Source organism: Staurois parvus, unplaced genomic scaffold (assembly GCF_062004578.1).
Source record: "Staurois parvus isolate SC_StPar_1 unplaced genomic scaffold, SC_StPar_1.0 ptg001539l, whole genome shotgun sequence".
Lineage (NCBI taxonomy): Eukaryota > Metazoa > Chordata > Amphibia > Anura > Ranidae > Staurois > Staurois parvus.
Genome location: NW_028319335.1, coordinates 89,922 through 108,369, shown reverse-complemented (window position 1 = coordinate 108,369; position 18,448 = coordinate 89,922). Strand labels below are relative to the sequence as shown.

Sequence of the window (18,448 nt, the reverse complement as noted above, 5' to 3'; positions counted from 1 at the left end):
GTAAGGCAGCTACTTGGTAGATTGTCCATACCTTTTTACAAGGTTAATATCATGGCACCCTTAGTTGCGTGTTTTGCCCACAAGGTGTCACAGATTGTAGTTTTAGTTGTTTTTTTTTCCTTCTGTGGTTGTTGGGGTTTTTTTGTTTTTTCCACCCCTTTATGGTCACTTCTTTTGGACAACCATATGGTCCAGACTTGACTTGACAGCCTGTGTCCTTCAATGAGCGGAAGAAATAATGGAATTTTCTTGTACTTGTCATATAATGCCTTTTTCTGAATCTGTATGAAGTACACAGCTCCACCCCTCTTTTTGTGTTTATACTGCTTTGTTATTATCTGAGCTGCCTATAACAGAAGGGGATTTGGTCACCAGCAGTGGTCATCCCTTGGAAGTGCTTTTGTTTTTGTGCCTAGTGTCCTACTCCTGGATGCAGTCAAGATTCGCTGTGTTCTTCAATAAATGAGTATAAAAGTGTTAAATCCCTGTCAGGTTTGCTGCTGTCTGAGGAGTATCACCGACACTATTTATCCAGCTGACCAATATCTCCACTCCAGAAAATAATGGAAAATCCAGAACACTAAATAACATTGGGAAATGTGTTCTGTAGTTCGTGTCTGGGGCTGAGAACATTGAGATTTCAGTGCAGCACAGACAAGAGAATTTGAAGTTGTAAGCTCACTGGATTTCTGTCATGGGACAACTGTATTTTTTTGCATATATCAAACAAAATGCTCTTAATGGTATATTTAACAGAAAAAACAATAGCAAATAAGAGAAATTCATTGTTAGAGTTCCCATACAATTAAAGGAAAATGGATTGACGTTGCGTTAATATTATGAAAATTTGCTTGTTTACTTTTACAAATAAAAATATTATATACATAACATTGCATTCTCTTTTCATAGACATTGATGAATGCAGCATTAACAATGGAAGCTGTGACTCTGGCTGTACTAACACTCTGGGGAGCTATGACTGCACCTGTCCTTTAGGGAAGAGATTGCACTGGAACAAGAGAGACTGCATTGGTGAGACAGTTTGGTTCCTTCTTGTATTTATAGTAATGACCATTTTACAACACAGATTGTCATATTCCACCTTGGTAATAGTAGTAGCTAAGAAAGCAAATGCTAGAAAACTTTTGGCCTATTTCTTTATTTCCTTCTTTGTACCTTGTTCCTATGAAAGATTTTAAGCTGGCCATACAGGGATCAAAATTCAGCCGGTTCAGCAGGAACCAGCTGAATTTCATTCGATTTGGTACAACCAGCCTGTCAGATTTTTCTGCATGCAATTGCTGCCAGCAACTATAGCTGCTAACCGTAATCATTGTATTCTGCCAGCTGGGAAGGCACCCCACCACCACCCCCCAGCCGGCAGAATACAATAGCGCTGCAGGAGGTATTCACTCATCAATGCAGACTGTGATGATGGGGTAATCTAGTGATTGTCTTTCCTTCCACCTTTGGTAGAAGGAAAGAAAATCAATTAATGTATGGCTTGCCTTAGTCTTAACTATGGGTTATATGCAGCTGCCTTCTGCTTTTCAAAAGATGCAGAGACTTTGCCTATATAGCTACCTTCAGGTTTTCAGGCACTGGCAAAGAAAGCTGCAGAGACTTCGCCTATATACCGCACTCAGCTAGTCTCAGTTTTTGTTAGTAGACAGAGGTCCATTGCTTAACACTGAGAGAGATTTACGTTCTTTATGTTAGTTTTTTTTCTCATGATGTTTCTGTTGGGTTCCTAGCTATACCACAACCACTTTGGCCCTCCTTCAGCATCTTTCTGGATTGGTTGACTCCTGGCTATTCCCTAACCCTGCCTGGAAGAAGATTTGGGGCTAGCCTGTAAAGTTGCTTCAGGCACTGGATCCTGCATGGGTGCTCACTTTGGCATGTGGTATTTTTGTGGCTGATGCACTGCCTCAGGATAAGATGGACGGGGAAGATCCCTCTACTTCTAAAGAATGGAGCCAGGATGAGAAACCTTCATCCAAGCTCTTCTCAAAGTTTAGGGATACCATTCCTACCCTTACTGATGCTGTACAATCATGATTAGCATTAGAACGGCCTGAGTCGACTCTCTCTTAGAGTCTATCTTGTACAGTGACTGGCCTCATTCTTAAAAAATTATTTGCCCGTCCTAAGCATTTTAGCAATATTTAGGAAACTTTCCTGCAGAAATGAACAGCATGTGGTCGACCCAGCCATTTCTTGCCTCAACAAGACTTACGGTCCCTGTGGAGGATAACCGTGTTCAAGGACCTGGTGGAAAAATGCTTAGAAGCCCTCTTTAATGCCTTGTTTTCATTGCCAGGCCGCCATTCAATTTATGGTTATCGCCATAGATGTCTGCCACACAATGGCTGTCCAGACTCAGCACATGGTCTGAGATCTTTGCTTCAATTTAATGTATCCCTTCATTCACCACTACCTGGAGCTTTTACCTGTAGTCTTACATTACTCAGCATATGTGCTTTTTCAGATCTCCAGAACGGGCCTGCTCTCTGTCTATTTGGCAGATTGTTGTTGACAGAACCCAAGTACCGTAGATGCTCTTCGAGAGAGAATGCATGTATAGTACTTCCTTAAACAAGTCTGAAGCACACTTTTGTTGGAAATTTTGGACCTCCAAGACAGGCAATGAAGGAGTGCTCCCAAATTTGTCCAAAAAAGTAAGATTTGGCCCTGTCAGGATCTTTCAGCCTCAGGATAAACTTCTGTCCCTTCATTTACAAGCTTGGGCCCTCCAGTCCCAGGGTTGGCTCTTGATTTCCACTTGCAGGAATGAGGGCTTTGGGCCTAAAGGTAGCCTCCTTCAAACCAGTGAAAAATCACTGCAGACTGTTGTAACACAATATTTTGGCAGCGTGGGGCAAACAAACTAGGCCCTAGGACCACCCCATATGTCTGACCTGCAAGGCCAGGCTCTCTCTTGCATGGCAGATTTCCAACCCGGCGCTGGATGCCAGTCTGTTGGGCTGGGGTCCTGGATGCCCTCTCAGTGCAGGAGACTTAGTCATTAAGAAATCTTCCCACCAATATGCTTGAGCTCAGGGCAGTTTAGTTGGCCCTTCAGTGTTGGACTTCTCACCCGTCACCCAACCAGAATCCAATTGGGCCATGCCACATCAGTGTCTTATATCAAGCATAAGGAAAGCATCAGAAGTCGCACCCCCAAAAAGAAGCAGACTGAATTCTTGTTTGGACGGAATTATACATCCCAGCCCTATTTGCTGTTTACATTCCGGGCATGCATATTAGCAGGTGACCTGGATGCATTAGCATCCGGATCCAGGGGATTAGGCTCTTCACCTGGAGGTGTTCCAAGGCATTCTGTACAAGTGAGGGACACTGATTGTGGCACCCAGTTTTAAAGATGATCTATCACCAGATAAAAAAACTTGGTAACCCCCCCCCCCAGGTCTCTGAGCGGATTGCACTTGTCCCCATAAAAATCTGAGCTTTGCGTGTTAAACCTAATGCATTTTTTTCTGTGATCTCTAGCTATAGCTTCATCTGCGAAGCCTAGTACACATGGACCTGCTCTCTGCTACATAGAGCACAGAGATCATGCAAAGTGTTATCTTGTGATTGATTGCAGCCTGAGAAAAGGGCTTTAATTCACAAAAACACAAGCTGACAACAGCGCACACCATTTACTACACTAAGCTTTCTCAGACAATTGTATTAGCAGGTGTGTGCTCTTGTCAATTTTAGTGAATGAAAGTCCTTTTCTCCATCAATCTTTCACAAAAAAAGTTGACAGTTTCCACTCACTCTGTGTCCGAATAGCAGGATGAAGGTCTGGACTTTGTGTTTACTGAACAGGAGAGATGAAGAGACAGCACAGCAGAATGATGTTAATCTGCTGGCTCAGGAGGACAGGGGCTGTGCAGGCTCTCTATGCACTGCCTGTCACACCCTGTCACCTCCTGAGCTGTGTCACTTAGAAATCTGTCTCCGTTGATCAGTGCTGTTGGGTTGGTAAGTAGGTGGATGGGGATAGCTATCCCATAGCATAGGTCAGCAACTCATGCACAGATAGATACTTAGACATATACTATGTGTACAGGATCCCTGGGGGGGTTTAAAGTGGTAAACTCTACAAACATTTTTTTTTTCAATGGGTCCCCTTCAGGTTTTTTGCTACAATGTTCTAGTATGCACCACACACTGGATAGATTTGTTGCCAGATCCATGGACCCTAGGGCCTTCGTAGTGGATGCTCTGGTGACTCCATGGGATCAATTTTATCTGATCTACGTTTTTCCTTCTTGGACTCCGTAGGACCTCAACCTGATTTTTTTGATCCTTTAGAGGCCACTCTTCCAACTTATTAGGGATAGTCCTATGTCCAGCCTCACTTGCAAGGTGGCCTTTCTCGTTGCGATCGCCTCTGTGTGGAGAGTCTCTGAGTTAGCAGCCTATCTGGTAAAAAACCTTTCCATATGTTTCAGAAAGAAAAGGTTGTCCTGAGGCCCAATGCCTATTTTCCCCCAAGGTGGTTTCCTTGTTCCACCTCAGCCAGGACAATGTCCTTCCCTCCTTATGTTCTGCTTCAAAACATCCCTGGGAAATTTTTCTCTAATGTCTTTTCATGGCATGTGTGCTGTAAAAGTCTCTGGCTACAGTTTCTTTTCAACAATTAGATACTTTTTGTTCTTCCTGAAGGTTCCTACAGGGGGCTCTCTTTTTCTCATTTCATCATTGCTAGGTAAATTAGACAAGTCATTATTTGAGCCTGTGCCTTATATGTCAGTGCTTTATGGACTTTTCAGACATCTGTTTCATTTGCAAAGCTGTCCCCAGGCCTTCTGTTCACATATTTTAAGTTTTATCAGGTGGATGTTCAGGACACATGTTACAAGTTGCTCTGAGTTCTTTCGAACCCTTCTGAACCTGTTGTGACCTGGGCCTTATTGGGCTTTGTTTGCTGTGTTGTCTGCACCTCATTTTGAACTGCTTTTGGATATCCTATGGTTAAGACTAAGATCATTTTCCCTTGCTGTATGATTACGAAAATGTTATATTTAATTTACCAGTAAAATCCTTTTCTTTGACTATAGTACAGGCCAAAGGCCCCTTCTCTGTTCTTTATGACCGCCCTATTGCTTGCTAAAAAAAACTGGCTTGGCAAAAGTGGGAGGGGTGTCCTGCAGATTTTTACCGTTGTTAAATCACCTGAAGTTAGCTGCATATAACCCATGGTTTAGATTAAAGAGGTTCTTCAGTCTGAGAAAAAAATATTAATAGTCATCAGCTACAAATACTGTAGCTGCTGACTTTTAATAAACATGCACTTACAAGTCCAGGGATCCAGTTCTGTTCTCACCCAGGGTGGTTCTGTACTGGTCTTCAAGTCCTCAGCACTGCCATCTTGGATGTGAGAAGCTGGCAGTGACATCCTGTGGCTTCACAGCTGGTCCCCACTGCACTTGCATATGTCACGCTGTGCTTTGTGCACCGTAGGTCCCAGATTTTATGGAACTTTAGAGGATATTTCCTATCCCCATATAAAACTTTGTCATAAAGGATAATCTGATTAACCAATGATTCCACTGGGCTACAATAGGAAAGGATGGTTTTGCCAGCCATAAACAAAATTTCTTGTAAGAATATTCTAGTACAGTATGGCCAATATTTTTCATCTAGTATAAATAATCATCAAGTGTACAGGGAAAAGCGATGCACTAAAGTGGTGAGCAAAATAATAATTTGCTGCTTAGAAGTCCAATATAATCTAAACTTTGCCTAAAGAGAATGTACAGTTGTGGCCAAAATTATTCAACCCCCACTGAAATTGAGTGTTTTGGCCAGTTTGACATTGCTTTTGATCATTCAGTCATCTTGCTTACATTTACATTAAAGAGGCACTTGTAGGTCAGACAAATATAACATAACAGTTATAATGAAATAACCACAAATGTCTTTTCTGTGCTCACAGCATTATCAGTTTTATTCAACCCCCAAGTGACATTCAATCTTAGTACTTAGTACAGCATCCTTTTACAGTTATAACAGCTTTTAAACGTGAAGCATAGCTTGACACAAGTGTCTTGCAGCGATCTACGGGTATCTTCGCCCATTCTTCATGGGCAAAGGCCTCCAGTTCAGTCACATTCTTAGGCTTGCGCACTGCAACTGCTTTCTTTAAGTCCCACCAGAGGTTCTCAATCGGATTTAAGTCTGGTGACTGCGATGGCCACTCCAAAATGTTCCAGCCTTTCCTCTGCAACCATGCTCTAGTGGACTTGGAGGTATGCTTGGGATCATTGTCCTGTTGAAAGGTCCAACGTCTCCCAAGCCTCAGGTGTGTGACGGACTGCATCACGTTTCCATCCAATATCTCCTGGTACTGAAGAGAATTCATGGTACCTTGCACACGCTGAAGCTTCCCTGTACCTGCAGAAGCAAAACAGCCCCAAAGCATGATTGACCCTCCACCATGCTTCACAGTAGGCAAGGTGTTCTTTTCATCATAGGCCTTGTTCTTCCTCCTCCAAACATAGCGTTGATCCATGGGCCCAAACAGTTCTAATTTTGTTTCATCAGTCCACAGAACACTATCCCACAACTTTTGTGGTTTGTCCACATGGCTTTTGGCATACTGCAGTCGACTCTTCTTATTCTTTGGAGACAGCAAGGGGGTACGCCTGGGAGTTCTGGCACGGAGGCCTTCATTACGCAGTGTGCGTCTTATTGTCTGGGCTGAAACTTCTGTACCCACATCTGACAAATCTTTTCTCAGTTCCTCAGCAGTCACACGGGGACTTCTCTCCACTCTACGCTTCAGGTAGCGCACAGCAGTCGAAGTCAGCATCTTCTTTCTGCCACGACCAGGTAGCGTTTCAACAGTGCCCTTTGCCTTGAATTTGCGAATGATGCTTCCTAAGGTGTCTCTTGGTATGTTTAACATCTTTGCAATCTTCTTATAGCCATTGCCCTTCCTGTGAAGAGAAATCACCTCTTCTCTTGTCTTCCTGGACCATTCTCTTGCCTTCACCATGTTTGTAACCACACCAGTAAATGTCTAGAAGGAGCTGAGTATCACAGTCATTTTAAAGCTGCCTAATTGGTGCTTATTATGCTTGATTGCTGCTCGGTGACATCCACAGGTGTTTTCAATACCTGATGGAAAGCACCTGTATGAACCTCTGTTCTTCAGAGTGGTAGTCTTTAAGGGGTTGAATAATTGTGGCAATGAAGAAACCACATAAGAACCATTTACTACTGTATTACATAAACAATTGATGTCATTTTAGTTGCATTTGGGTAGTTACAACGTCCTTGTAGGATTTGATTCTGAATACAATTCCAAATGTACACTATAGTCCCTAAACCCCTTTACAGCATTGGGGGTTGAATAATTTTGGCCACAACTGTATAGGGGCTTCGAAATATAGGTGATTTCTTGATAATGCTTAGGACTAAAAACAAATCCTTTTTTTAAACGTAAATTATAACTTTGATTTAATCATTATTTTCACTTCACAATCACAATACGTTAACAACCATGGAGTGTCCCGTTTTTCAGCTTTGATGTGTTTAATTGGAATTTATTTTTTTCCTAGAGACAACAAAATGTGTTCCCAGCTACAAGCCTGTCCCAAGGGCCCAACTGGTTTGCAGTAAATCAGGGGGGATTGATAGCTGCTACTTATCCTGCCCATCCAACACCCTCTTCCTACCAGGTTTGTATAATCTTTAGCTCATAGGTCCTATATGTCCTTTGACCCTGGACCTCCACTGTATTTATTCAGTACAGCTTTGACTAGGACACAATTGCTTGTCCATTGCACAATGCAGTAGCGACAACTCATTGATAAATCATCACTTCAGTTTCTTAAGAGAACCTGTCATTTTGTCCTGAAGGGTCAAATTGACAAATTCTGCTTACCTTCTTTTCTATCAGTCAATTTTCAGCTTTTGCACATGTTTATAATGCATATTTTAGGTTTGAAAATTTGTTAAAACTCCCAAATATTATATATTTTCGGAAAGCAAAAACCCTGGAGAATAAAGTGATAGTAGTTGTAACTTATGTAACACGTTTATTAAATACACATTTTTAGTAGAAAAAATATACTAAAGTTAGTTTTAGGAAACACAAACACAATATATTACCCAGTTTTTGTTGTTAAATATAAAAAAAAAAGCTTGTCATGAGTAAACAGATAACCAACGTGCCAAGTCTTAATATTGCACATGCTTGTGAAACAGCAATAGACTTCAGTCCCCAAAATTGCCCATGGTCGACAGTTTAAAACCTTTCACAGGTTATCAGTTTAGCGCTAACAGTAAATGATTGCACTAGAACTACTGCTCTCTTATCCAACATTTGAGGTGATCTGTAACAAGTAGTGCACCCACTGCATGCCATTTATTATTTTTACAGTAGTATGTGATAGCATACTCTTATAGCAGGTTCTCTCTAATGAGACATCAGGGCTTTATTAGACCCCTAAAAATGGGTGGAGCATGCAAAATGTTCTTGAGGGTGAACTTATCCTTTAACAATACAGAAAATGTATTATTATTTTTTATGTAGAGTCAGAGAATAGCTACACATTGAGCTGTGGTGTACCAGTGCAGCAAAACAAGTCAATCCAGAAACGCAATGCTACAATACCAACATGCACAGGTAAGGGTCCCTTGAGGGAACGTTAAAATGTAATGACTGATACTTCTGGTATTCATGTTTGTTATGAATCAGTGCTGGTTAGTTTCCCTAATGGGGAGGATGATTCTCTTTGTTTTTCCTACAGACCATTGTCATTGAAATTGTGATGGGAAAAATCCACAATTTAAATCTGAACTCCAGCCTTCCCTTCAGTCTTGTTGTGCAGGCTTTTCTCTTTCACTGAAATTGTTTATTGTGATTTCACTGCAGACTGTGAGAAGCTCACAGTGTGCATCAGAAGCCACAGCAGGTCAGATAAAGCCCAGCTACTTTCCTAATTGGAGGACTTCTACCATCACCCAGCACTTTCCTCCCCAGCCTGACTGTCCCTGACCCTCTCCTTTCCTTCATTGGATATTAGTTCTTTCAATCTTGGAGGCTGGGATCACATGTGGGTGTTACCTAGAGTAGTGTGTACGCAAGTGAAAAATATAGCTCAATATGTGATACAATTAAATCATGAAGCAATAAATGCCGCAAAAAGTGCCCATATGAAACAGTCCAAATAAATTGTCTGTCTGTTGGAGCTCTTCTTCCCAAGAAAGATCCAATCCACAGGTGAAAGTGATAGATGCAACTATATCACTTTAGTGCCAAACAATGTGCCACTGAGAAGGTGAATTCCAACACCTTCACCACTATGTAAAAGGGCCTCTTACCAGACCAGTTGGACCAATACATTATAAATGGTCATGCTGCGCTCAATAAATAATGTACAAATCTGGCTCTACCGCAGCTGATCCATGAACTCAATAGCAACTGTCATCAATGGGAAAAAAACAAAGACCTATCCATGGTGGTTGAAGTACGTTCAAAAACTTCTTGTTTATTTAAAATTATCCACATATAAATAAGGATAATAAAAGTTTACATAAAAGCAATGTGCAAGCTGATGGCTTTGGCATACAGACCGCCAAAAACACACAAGCCTATTCAGTGACGTGATACATACAGGCCACACCCAACATGTTTAATTGAATCAATGTCTTCAGGGGCTTAGGCTGTATGGCGCACACCACATACTCTATGTTAAATACCTGTCATGCTTGCCATCAATTAAAATAAAGAAACAAACCAGCACCTTTCTTGCCATTAATTAAATGGCTTCATCTTGTGGAGAAAAAACATATTGTTCGTTCCACAAAGAATTGTTTATTTAAAATGTATTTAAAATAAAAAATTAAAAATTAAGAAGACATTATTACCAAACCATCAGCCTGCCACCTCACATATTTAAAAATTACCATCTTGTTGGCATATTTTAAATATATATACAAATATGATTAAAATTAACTCAAAAGATGTCTTAAACATTTTTCTCCCCTTTTGAAGGGAAACAAAGACTTATTTTGAAATCATCAGTGCTTGAATTAGGCCTACTATGACCTGCCATCAAAAACTAGATCATGCCCTTAATCTCCAAATAAGGGCCTAAAAAATATCCTTCTATCTCATCAGGAATAGTTAATGTGAATCAACTGTTATTAATAAAACAGCTGTATCCCAATCTACATTTAACCCAAAAGGAGTATAAGATTTTAAATGATATATCCATCTGGTTTCCAGATGAGAAATCTCCTTCCTGACATACCGGTAACTCCCCCTCCAGTGTGCTGAAAAGTGTCAATTCTTACAAATACAGTGCCAGTAGGATCTTTATTATGGTACTTGGCATAGTGTTTTGGGACTCTGTCCTACAAAACCTGCCGGATGTTACTTATATGTCCTTTCAGTCTTGTTTGCAACTTCCTTACAGTTCTACCAACATACTGCCGGCCACATGGATAAATCAGCATATAAACTAAATTTTTAGTAGTAAGGTGATACATTATTTAATACTATAAACTTTAGGTGCTTGATTAGAATTAAAATTGACAATTTTCCTGGCTTTAAATTTACTGATCTTCCAAACTTCATGTTTTTGACATGAAAAATAACCCTTCAAGTCATGAAAAAATTGAGGTTTAATTGAGGGATGTATAACATTTGGGGCCATTCCTCAGGGAGGGAGCCCCTCTGTATACAACCTCCAGGGCCATCTTTAAGGCAGGGCAAAAGAGGCAGCTACCCTGGGTCCAGTCACATGGGGCCCAAAGCAGCTGCCCCATATTTGCCAATTGTCCCTGTTTATATACCTTTGTCCCTTGAAGTCTTCCTCCTTCACTGTGTCCCAATATCTAAGTGTGAAGTGCTGTCGCTTATACTGCCCAGCTCTGCTCTATTGCAGTGTACAGATGACCCAGTTCATATCAGCATTCACATGTAAATAACCGGCATTGATATGTAAATAGCGGCGGCATTCACATGTAAATAGCAGCAACATTCATATGTAAATAGTGATGGCATTCATACCTATATCATGCACCCCTGAGGTTTCAGCTGCCATCATGTCTGCTGAATGCTGCCCACTGGAGAGGTAAACAGGGGCATGCTTGAAAGTCCTACCTGCAACTGTGGTCACTGAACCTACCATCAGCCTGTTCTGCAAAGGTAAGGAAAGTGGTGCGGGTGGGGTGTGCAAAGGTAGGCAGAGAAGGAGTTACAATTTGGGGTGCACATTTGAGCAAGGAGAGGATGTACAGCGGTAAGGAAGGTGGGTGCATAGATGAGCAGAGCAGGCATGTAGAGTTAAGGTGGCAGGGTTGGAGTAGAGAGGTTGGGGGAGGTTTGGAGTGCAGAGGTTATCAATAAGTGAGTCATAATGATGTGCTTTAACCTTTAGCAATCAATAAGTAGGTGGTAATGATGCACAGTAACCTATAGCAGCCAATCAGTGAGTGGTAAGGATGTGCAGTAACCTGTAGCAACCAATCAGTGAGCGGTAAGGATGTGCAATAACCTCTAGCTATTAATCAGTGAGCCGTAGTGTGTGCTGTAACTTTTAGCAACCAGTTGGTGAGCAGTAATGATATGCTGTAACCTCTGGCAACCAGTCACAATCACTGTCTGATATTCTGCAGTAAACTGATTTTGAGTCTAGCTTGTTAGTCTCAGAGCAGATGAAGAGGGAAATTCCATTGGGGGGGGGGTGCAAGAAAATGTTTACCCAGGATCCAATCAATATTAAAGACAGCCCTGACAACATCTGGTCTCTCTGGATTCGGTGGACCCAAAATAGGGTAATTCTTCAAGACAGGCCAGTGTTTTTTGACAATACGTTTTATGGCCCAATACTGATTCGAAAAGGATGTGATAAAAGCCCAGTTAAAGGGATCCTGTTTCCGATCATTTGATACCTTTATTTTTCAATAATAACTCTCTCCATGAGGGTTGATGACAGCTAGTCATGTCACGATAAGCATGCAGATCAGTTTCTTTGAAATAGGTCATCGTTTGAAGGCCATCACCATTTGCTCTAATGACCAGATCCAAAAAATGTACCTCCTGTGTACTAATTTCACACTGTAACACAATTCTTCTAGCATTACCATTTATTCCTCCAATAAAATGATGTAGTGAATTAGCACTTCGATTCCACATGAGGAGGATATAATCAATAAAGTGACTCCAAAACAACAAATCAGGGTGATTCTGAGAATAAATGACCTCCTCCTCCCATTTGGCCATAAATAAATTGGCCATATTCATCACAAATTTAGCGCCCATAGCTACGCCACGTCTCTGAACATAGAAATCTCCTCCAAACCAAAAATAATTATGAGTCATTGCAAACTTTAAAGTGATTTTAAAGGATTTTTTTTTTTTAGAAAAATATAACAAACATGTTATAGTTACCTGCTGTGTTCAGTGGTTTTGCACTTGGCAGCCCTGATCCTCCTCTTCTTGGGTCTCCCCCCCGCTGGCACTCCTGGCCCCTACCTCCTGTCAGATGCCTCCACAGCAAGTAGCTTTCTATGAGTGCACCCACTGCACCATGTGTCCATTCATGCATGGAGCTGCGGTTCAGCCCCACCTCCTCTTTCTTATCATTGGCTCAATGGCTGTGTTTGACAGCAGCAGGAGCCAGTGGCTCCCACTTCTGTCTTAGCCAATGAGGAGAGGGAATTCTTGGATAGCCAAGACTCCAATGCACATCGCTGGATCGAGAGGGGGCTTAGGTAATTATTAGGGGTGGGGCGGAGGCCTGCTGCACACAGAAGATTTTTTACCTTGATGCATAGAATGCAGGCAGGTAAAAAAACCTTAAGCCTTTAGAACCACTTTAACAAATCCAAGTTAAAGATGACTTGACCCCTTCATAGGGACCTATCATTAAATTAAAAATATTCAACGGCTGCATGGGAGATTACAGTGTACAGAGACGTGACCTCTTCTGTAGCCAAAATGCAACCTTCCTGCCATTTTATATGCTTAAGAATGTTGATAACATGTGATGTATCTTTAAGATAAGATGGAGTTTTGGTGACAAGAGGCTGCAAGAATTCATCTATATATTTCCCTATTCGGGAAGTGATTAAATCTATGCCACTAATTATAGGGCGTCCCAGAGGGTTAACCAGATCTTTGTAAATTTTTGGTAAGTAATACATTACAGGCACTTGACGTGCATTGGGAATCAGAAACATCTTTTCTTTTTTATTTAAAATACCATCCTTAAAACCTTTTTCAGTAAGGGATTGTAACTCTCTTTTGTCTCTTTAACTTTTGTCTCTGTAACAATTAGTTGAATTATTCTGCGGGGGGGCATAGGTGTCATGATCAAACCAATAGTCTGATACATTTCGGCCTCATAGACCTCTTTTTTCAGGACAACTACGCCCCCCCTTTTATATACTACTACATCCTTAAGCCCTTTCAGTTTTTTTTTTCTGTATCGTTTGTATTGTTTTTAATTTGAAATGATTAATATCCTCAAGAACTGAGTCCTTTAAACACAGAAAGAGGGGCAATAGCCCTGGGAGGGTTAAAGACTAATGAATTAGATAATTTAGAATGAACTCTCCCCTCATTCACCTCAACCCAATTCTCAATCGAATTAGAAATGAAATAAGGGCACTTTTGTGGCATATATTGTTTCACGATTTAATCATATCACATATTGAGCTATATTTTTCACTTAATTGTTTCGACATTTATTAATTCTAGCGCTGCTTTTTGTTTTATATGTTTTGTCTAACTGGTTTTACGGTTATAACTGCTGCTTGTTTATATGAATTTATTCCTTAGTGCAGATTTATTCTTTGGTTACTATTACATTTTGATATTTGCATAATTCCTCCCAATAACCAGCCCACTGCTTGCATCAGGGCTGAAGGCTCTTGAGAAGAGTACTGAGGCAGGGTGCTGTGATGATTTTAGGAGGCTATGTACAGTATCCGGCCAGTCCCACCCACCAACCATAATATTAATGCATTTCATAGAGAAGCACAGAGTTTCTAATATAAAGTGTGTAATGAAAACAGGTTTTATTCAAACATTTCATTAGCGTGCTTGTGAGCACATTTAACTTTAGCTTTAAACCGTTGTCACCAGAACAAGAGGTGTGGAAAAATGTACTAATGGGAACACCTGTTCTGATGAAAACTGTCTCAGGGTATTTCTGCCAATTTTACACCTCAGACAGAAAGTAAAGGAAAATCTGCCTAATGGAAAACAGACAACAGAAAAAAGGCTTGGTGGGTTTTAACTTCAAAAGTTAACATACTTAATGGTGTTTAACGGAGTCCTATTGTTCTCCAGCTCCCTCTGTCTGCTGTTTAAAGTTAATGATTTTCAAATCTATATCCAGATTCTGTAGGTCCTCCAATCACCCAGAAGGCTCGCTTTAAAATAAAGGATGCAAAATGCCACTTGCGTCCACGGAGTAAAGACAAAATGAAAGAATCTACAAAGCAGCCAGTGACAGGTGAGTGGTTTACTGCAGAAGTATTTGGATATGCTGGACAATGATGAAAAACAATTAAACGGTAAATCTTATTATTCACTAATATATGAATTTATATTTAAGCATATTAAACTCATGCACAAAATGTAATATATTGCAGCTTAGCAGCCTTAGATGCAATGGCTGCATTTGTTTTCTATTTTTAGACTTAATTTCTTTTTTATATTCACCCGGTGATCCAGCCAGTAACACTTAATGTCCCCCTGAGACAATGCTCATTCCTTCACTGTATCTATAAAGAAGCCATGGTTGTCACCTGGACTTTATTTAAAAATGTCTTCCATTCTTCATCTATATTGCATGAGGGGTGGAAGGATTGGTATTTTACAGAAAGAAGATAATTTTTATGCTGTCAGTTCAGCTCTCAAGAAGTGACAAGCACACTGTATTTATGTCAAGATCAACAGGTGTTTTCTGTACTTGCTGAAAATCTTGTTAGCCTGAAAAAAAGAAACTAATGTAGCCAACACATCTAAGGTCTGGTAAGCTGCAATATATTACATTTTTGTTTTGAGGTTTAGATATCCTTTAATCCATCTCCCCTTTAAGTCATTGACCTGGAACACATATTCAGATTAGAAGTTATGACATCACTTACTCCATACTCATTCTAGGTCAGGGTATCAAACTGTACTAAAAGAGAAGTATAGAATTAATTTACAAATAAAATTATACTCACCTAGGTGGATGCAGCATCTGTCCCCCGTCGGCTCTAAAACCAGGAACTGAGCTATCAAATATGGCTGAGCTCTCAGTCTTTAGGCTGCAGAGACCTGGTGACTGTCAGTCACCTGCTCTCTGTTCTGCCCCTCCAACGCTCAGTGGTGAGCTAGGCTGTGGAGAGAGAGAGAAGCTGGCTCAGGTTGTCACTGGCTCGCCAAGAGGCTGAGCCAGCTAACAGTCCAGGCATCTGGGTGGATCCCAACCATATGGTCAGCATCTTTTCAGAGCCTGGATGGGCTCTGCGATGTCAGCTATATATGGCTATACTTCTCCTTAAAGCCAGAGGACGAGCACAGCAATCAAGCGAATAGCATTTTCCGGACAGCTTTCACAATTATTACTAGATAGATTTTCTCATTCTTCTTTTGCATTTCAATCCTGCTTTGAAATATAAATGTACGTTTTTAAAAATTGACATTACAATAAATAGGAAAAGGTGAAAAATACAGTATTTTTTTTTCAACCAAATATTTCCATTTTTTCAGATTTTCCATGGCCACCAGTAAATAAAAAAGTCAGCTAATAGAAGATTAAAAACTGAACAAAACTGCATAGAAGGTTTAAATACAGATAAAATACTGAATGAAGAAAGATTACATTAATAACCCTGTCCTTTATTAAAATCTTGCACTAATTTCAAAAAGTTGAAGCATTTAATACTACTTTAATGCTAAATGCCAGGCACATCATGTAGGACCATGTAAAACTAAAGTCCCAGTACAGTTGAAGGTTGTATTCGATTTTACTGTGTCATTGGGGTTGATTTACTAAGGACAAATAGACTATGCACTTTACAAGTACTTAGCAAATACAGTAAAACTCAGCTGATTTCCATCATCCAATTATGTTCAAGGAAAAATGCAAATTTTTTTTTTTTATTTTTCTTGCACCTGACTGGGTATTCTTTGAGAAGTGATGAAAATTAATCCTGCGCTATGGTGTTGTGCCCAATAACTCAGCTGCAGCTGCTATATCACAAAAAATTGGTAATACAATCTACGGAAAAGTAATATGTGGGTGTGGTGCTGCAATACACCTCCCCCCATTATTTAAAAAACAGCATCATAAGTACACCATTAATGAGAACTGTGCAAATCAATAAGTGCTCCGTGCAAGAAAATTCATACAGATATATAACAATAAAGTCAATTAAAGTGTTATAAAGTTTCTCTTATGCTTCTTATTTCATAACAGTTTAAGGCAGCAAAAAAATAAAGTGCATTTTTAACTCCATTGTCGATTTTGTGCTCCCCTCTACACATTAAAATCACTGGCCATCCATGCCTCTCCTCCAGACTCCTCCCAATAGTGTATTACTAATTGTTTATTGAAAGTTAAAATTTTTAAAAACACTTACACTCAATATGTGCTTGATAATCACAAGTTATATGCGTATTTCTATGTGTCCGGGACACTCCTGTGTTCCACGGACCAGATGTGAGCTAACTGGAAGTGGTATAGGTGACGTAAGGAAGCTCCACCCAGGGCATTTCCTCATCTTGACATCATCAGGAGCCGGCACAGTCCATAGAATGCAGGAGCTTGTGCATTAACAAAAACATAATGTGGCCACAGAGGGAGTTTGCGAGATTTAAGCAGTGGATCTAGGGTAAGGTTTTATAGTAGGGGGTTTTATGTAGATGGTAAAATGTATGATTTCAGCTGCATTTAAAGGATAAGTTCATCTTTTGACCAAAAATAAAAATTGCACACATTTTTTGCAGGTAAAAGTTCATTTAATATTTTTGGTTTCAGGAGCCTGTAAGCATTACACCAGCGATCAGCAGATCTCTGATGCCATGCAGGTCTCCCGCAGACCTGTCAGTATATCTGCTTGCCCGTATAGGATGTATGGGTAAGCAGATATACTGACAGGAAGATTCAATGAACTACCTTGGCTGTCCACAGCGTTGTGGTTTTCCATTGAGCACTACAAGCCGACAGCCACTAAGGAACATTGTGAATGAATGACGTGGGTGCAGCCCCGCAATGCTGTGCTGTTTTAAATAGTGACCGCTAGTACAGGGAACTTCTGTCACAGGGATGGGGGCAGCATTGGGAACATGTTACATGTTCTACCCTAAAAATGGGTGGAACATTTAATTTGTTCTCAAAGGTGGACTTATTATTTAACTACGGTTTGAAATGCTTTCATCAGGGGCATTTGACCTGTTGTTGACCTCCTTCTGACCTGCATCAAGCTGCTTTTGCAATTCTAGTGACTTTTATTGAGAGAAAAGCAGTTCTGACCCAATGCCCATGCACACATCTCCCTAATGATCCCCGAGATATGATTGGTTATTACAGACACTGAAGTTGTATTTTCTCTTCTACTGTTTATTGGGTCTCTTAATTGATGTGGATCTTGTTATTGGCTAAAGAGCTGTGCTATTACATGCCAGCTTTTGTGGTATTCACATCTTTAGGAATAAATTATTTTCAATGTACAGACAGCTGCCACGTTACTTTTGTGAACCTCAAATGCAACTCTTCGAAGAAAAAGAGACGCGGACGGAAATCGCCATCCAGGGAAGTGTCCTATATCATAGGAGAATTTGAGCTGGAGGTGAAGAGGGAAGAGGTATCAGGTTCGTCATAACTTCTGTATTTGTTGCCTGCTTTTTTCTAGATTTCAAGGAAACATATCATGTTCTATTCCCTTTAATAATCACTGTCATTAGACAGTGATTACTAAACACAGGACAGGGCCTTAAAATGAAGAAACAAACTAATGAGAATTTTGTTATCAATCTGAATCTCCACTCTATGGATTGTTATAGCTTTGCAGCCCTACCTCACAGAGATAACCTATTTTTTTATTTTTTACCTGTATTCTCTCTCTTTGTCAGAGCAGTTGTGTCAGGCTGTAAGCCCTGACATACATTCTATCATAGAAGACTTAGGGAGAGATTTACTAAAGCTGGTACATACAGAATCTGGTGCAGATGTGCATGGTAACCAATCATCTTCTAGGTTTTATTGTCAAAGCTTAATTGAACATGCTGGAGTTAGAAGCGTATTGGTTACTGAGCCCAGCTGCACCACATTACACCAACTTTAGTAAATCTCCCCCCTTAGGGCTGGTTCACACCAAATGCAGTCCAGTAATTTTTTATTCTGCATCAAAAATTCATGCACTGTGTTTTCCATGTATTCCAATGGCCCTAGGTCACACCAGTGCAGTCAGTTCC

The 18,448-nt window shown here is 40.4% G+C and overlaps 1 protein-coding gene across 1 annotated transcript in view; it reads left to right on the top strand.

The window, feature by feature from the left end:
• Positions 1 to 18,448, top strand: part of SCUBE1 (signal peptide, CUB domain and EGF like domain containing 1) — a 397,419-nt gene that overhangs the window by 338,562 nt on the left and 40,409 nt on the right. Inside the window, exons 11-15 of the mRNA XM_089662778.1 lie at positions 910 to 1,032; positions 7,581 to 7,700; positions 8,558 to 8,650; positions 14,379 to 14,495; positions 17,708 to 17,845. Coding sequence (XP_089518904.1) covers positions 910 to 1,032; positions 7,581 to 7,700; positions 8,558 to 8,650; positions 14,379 to 14,495; positions 17,708 to 17,845 — 591 coding nt within the window. The remainder of the gene's footprint in view (positions 1 to 909; positions 1,033 to 7,580; positions 7,701 to 8,557; positions 8,651 to 14,378; positions 14,496 to 17,707; positions 17,846 to 18,448) is intronic.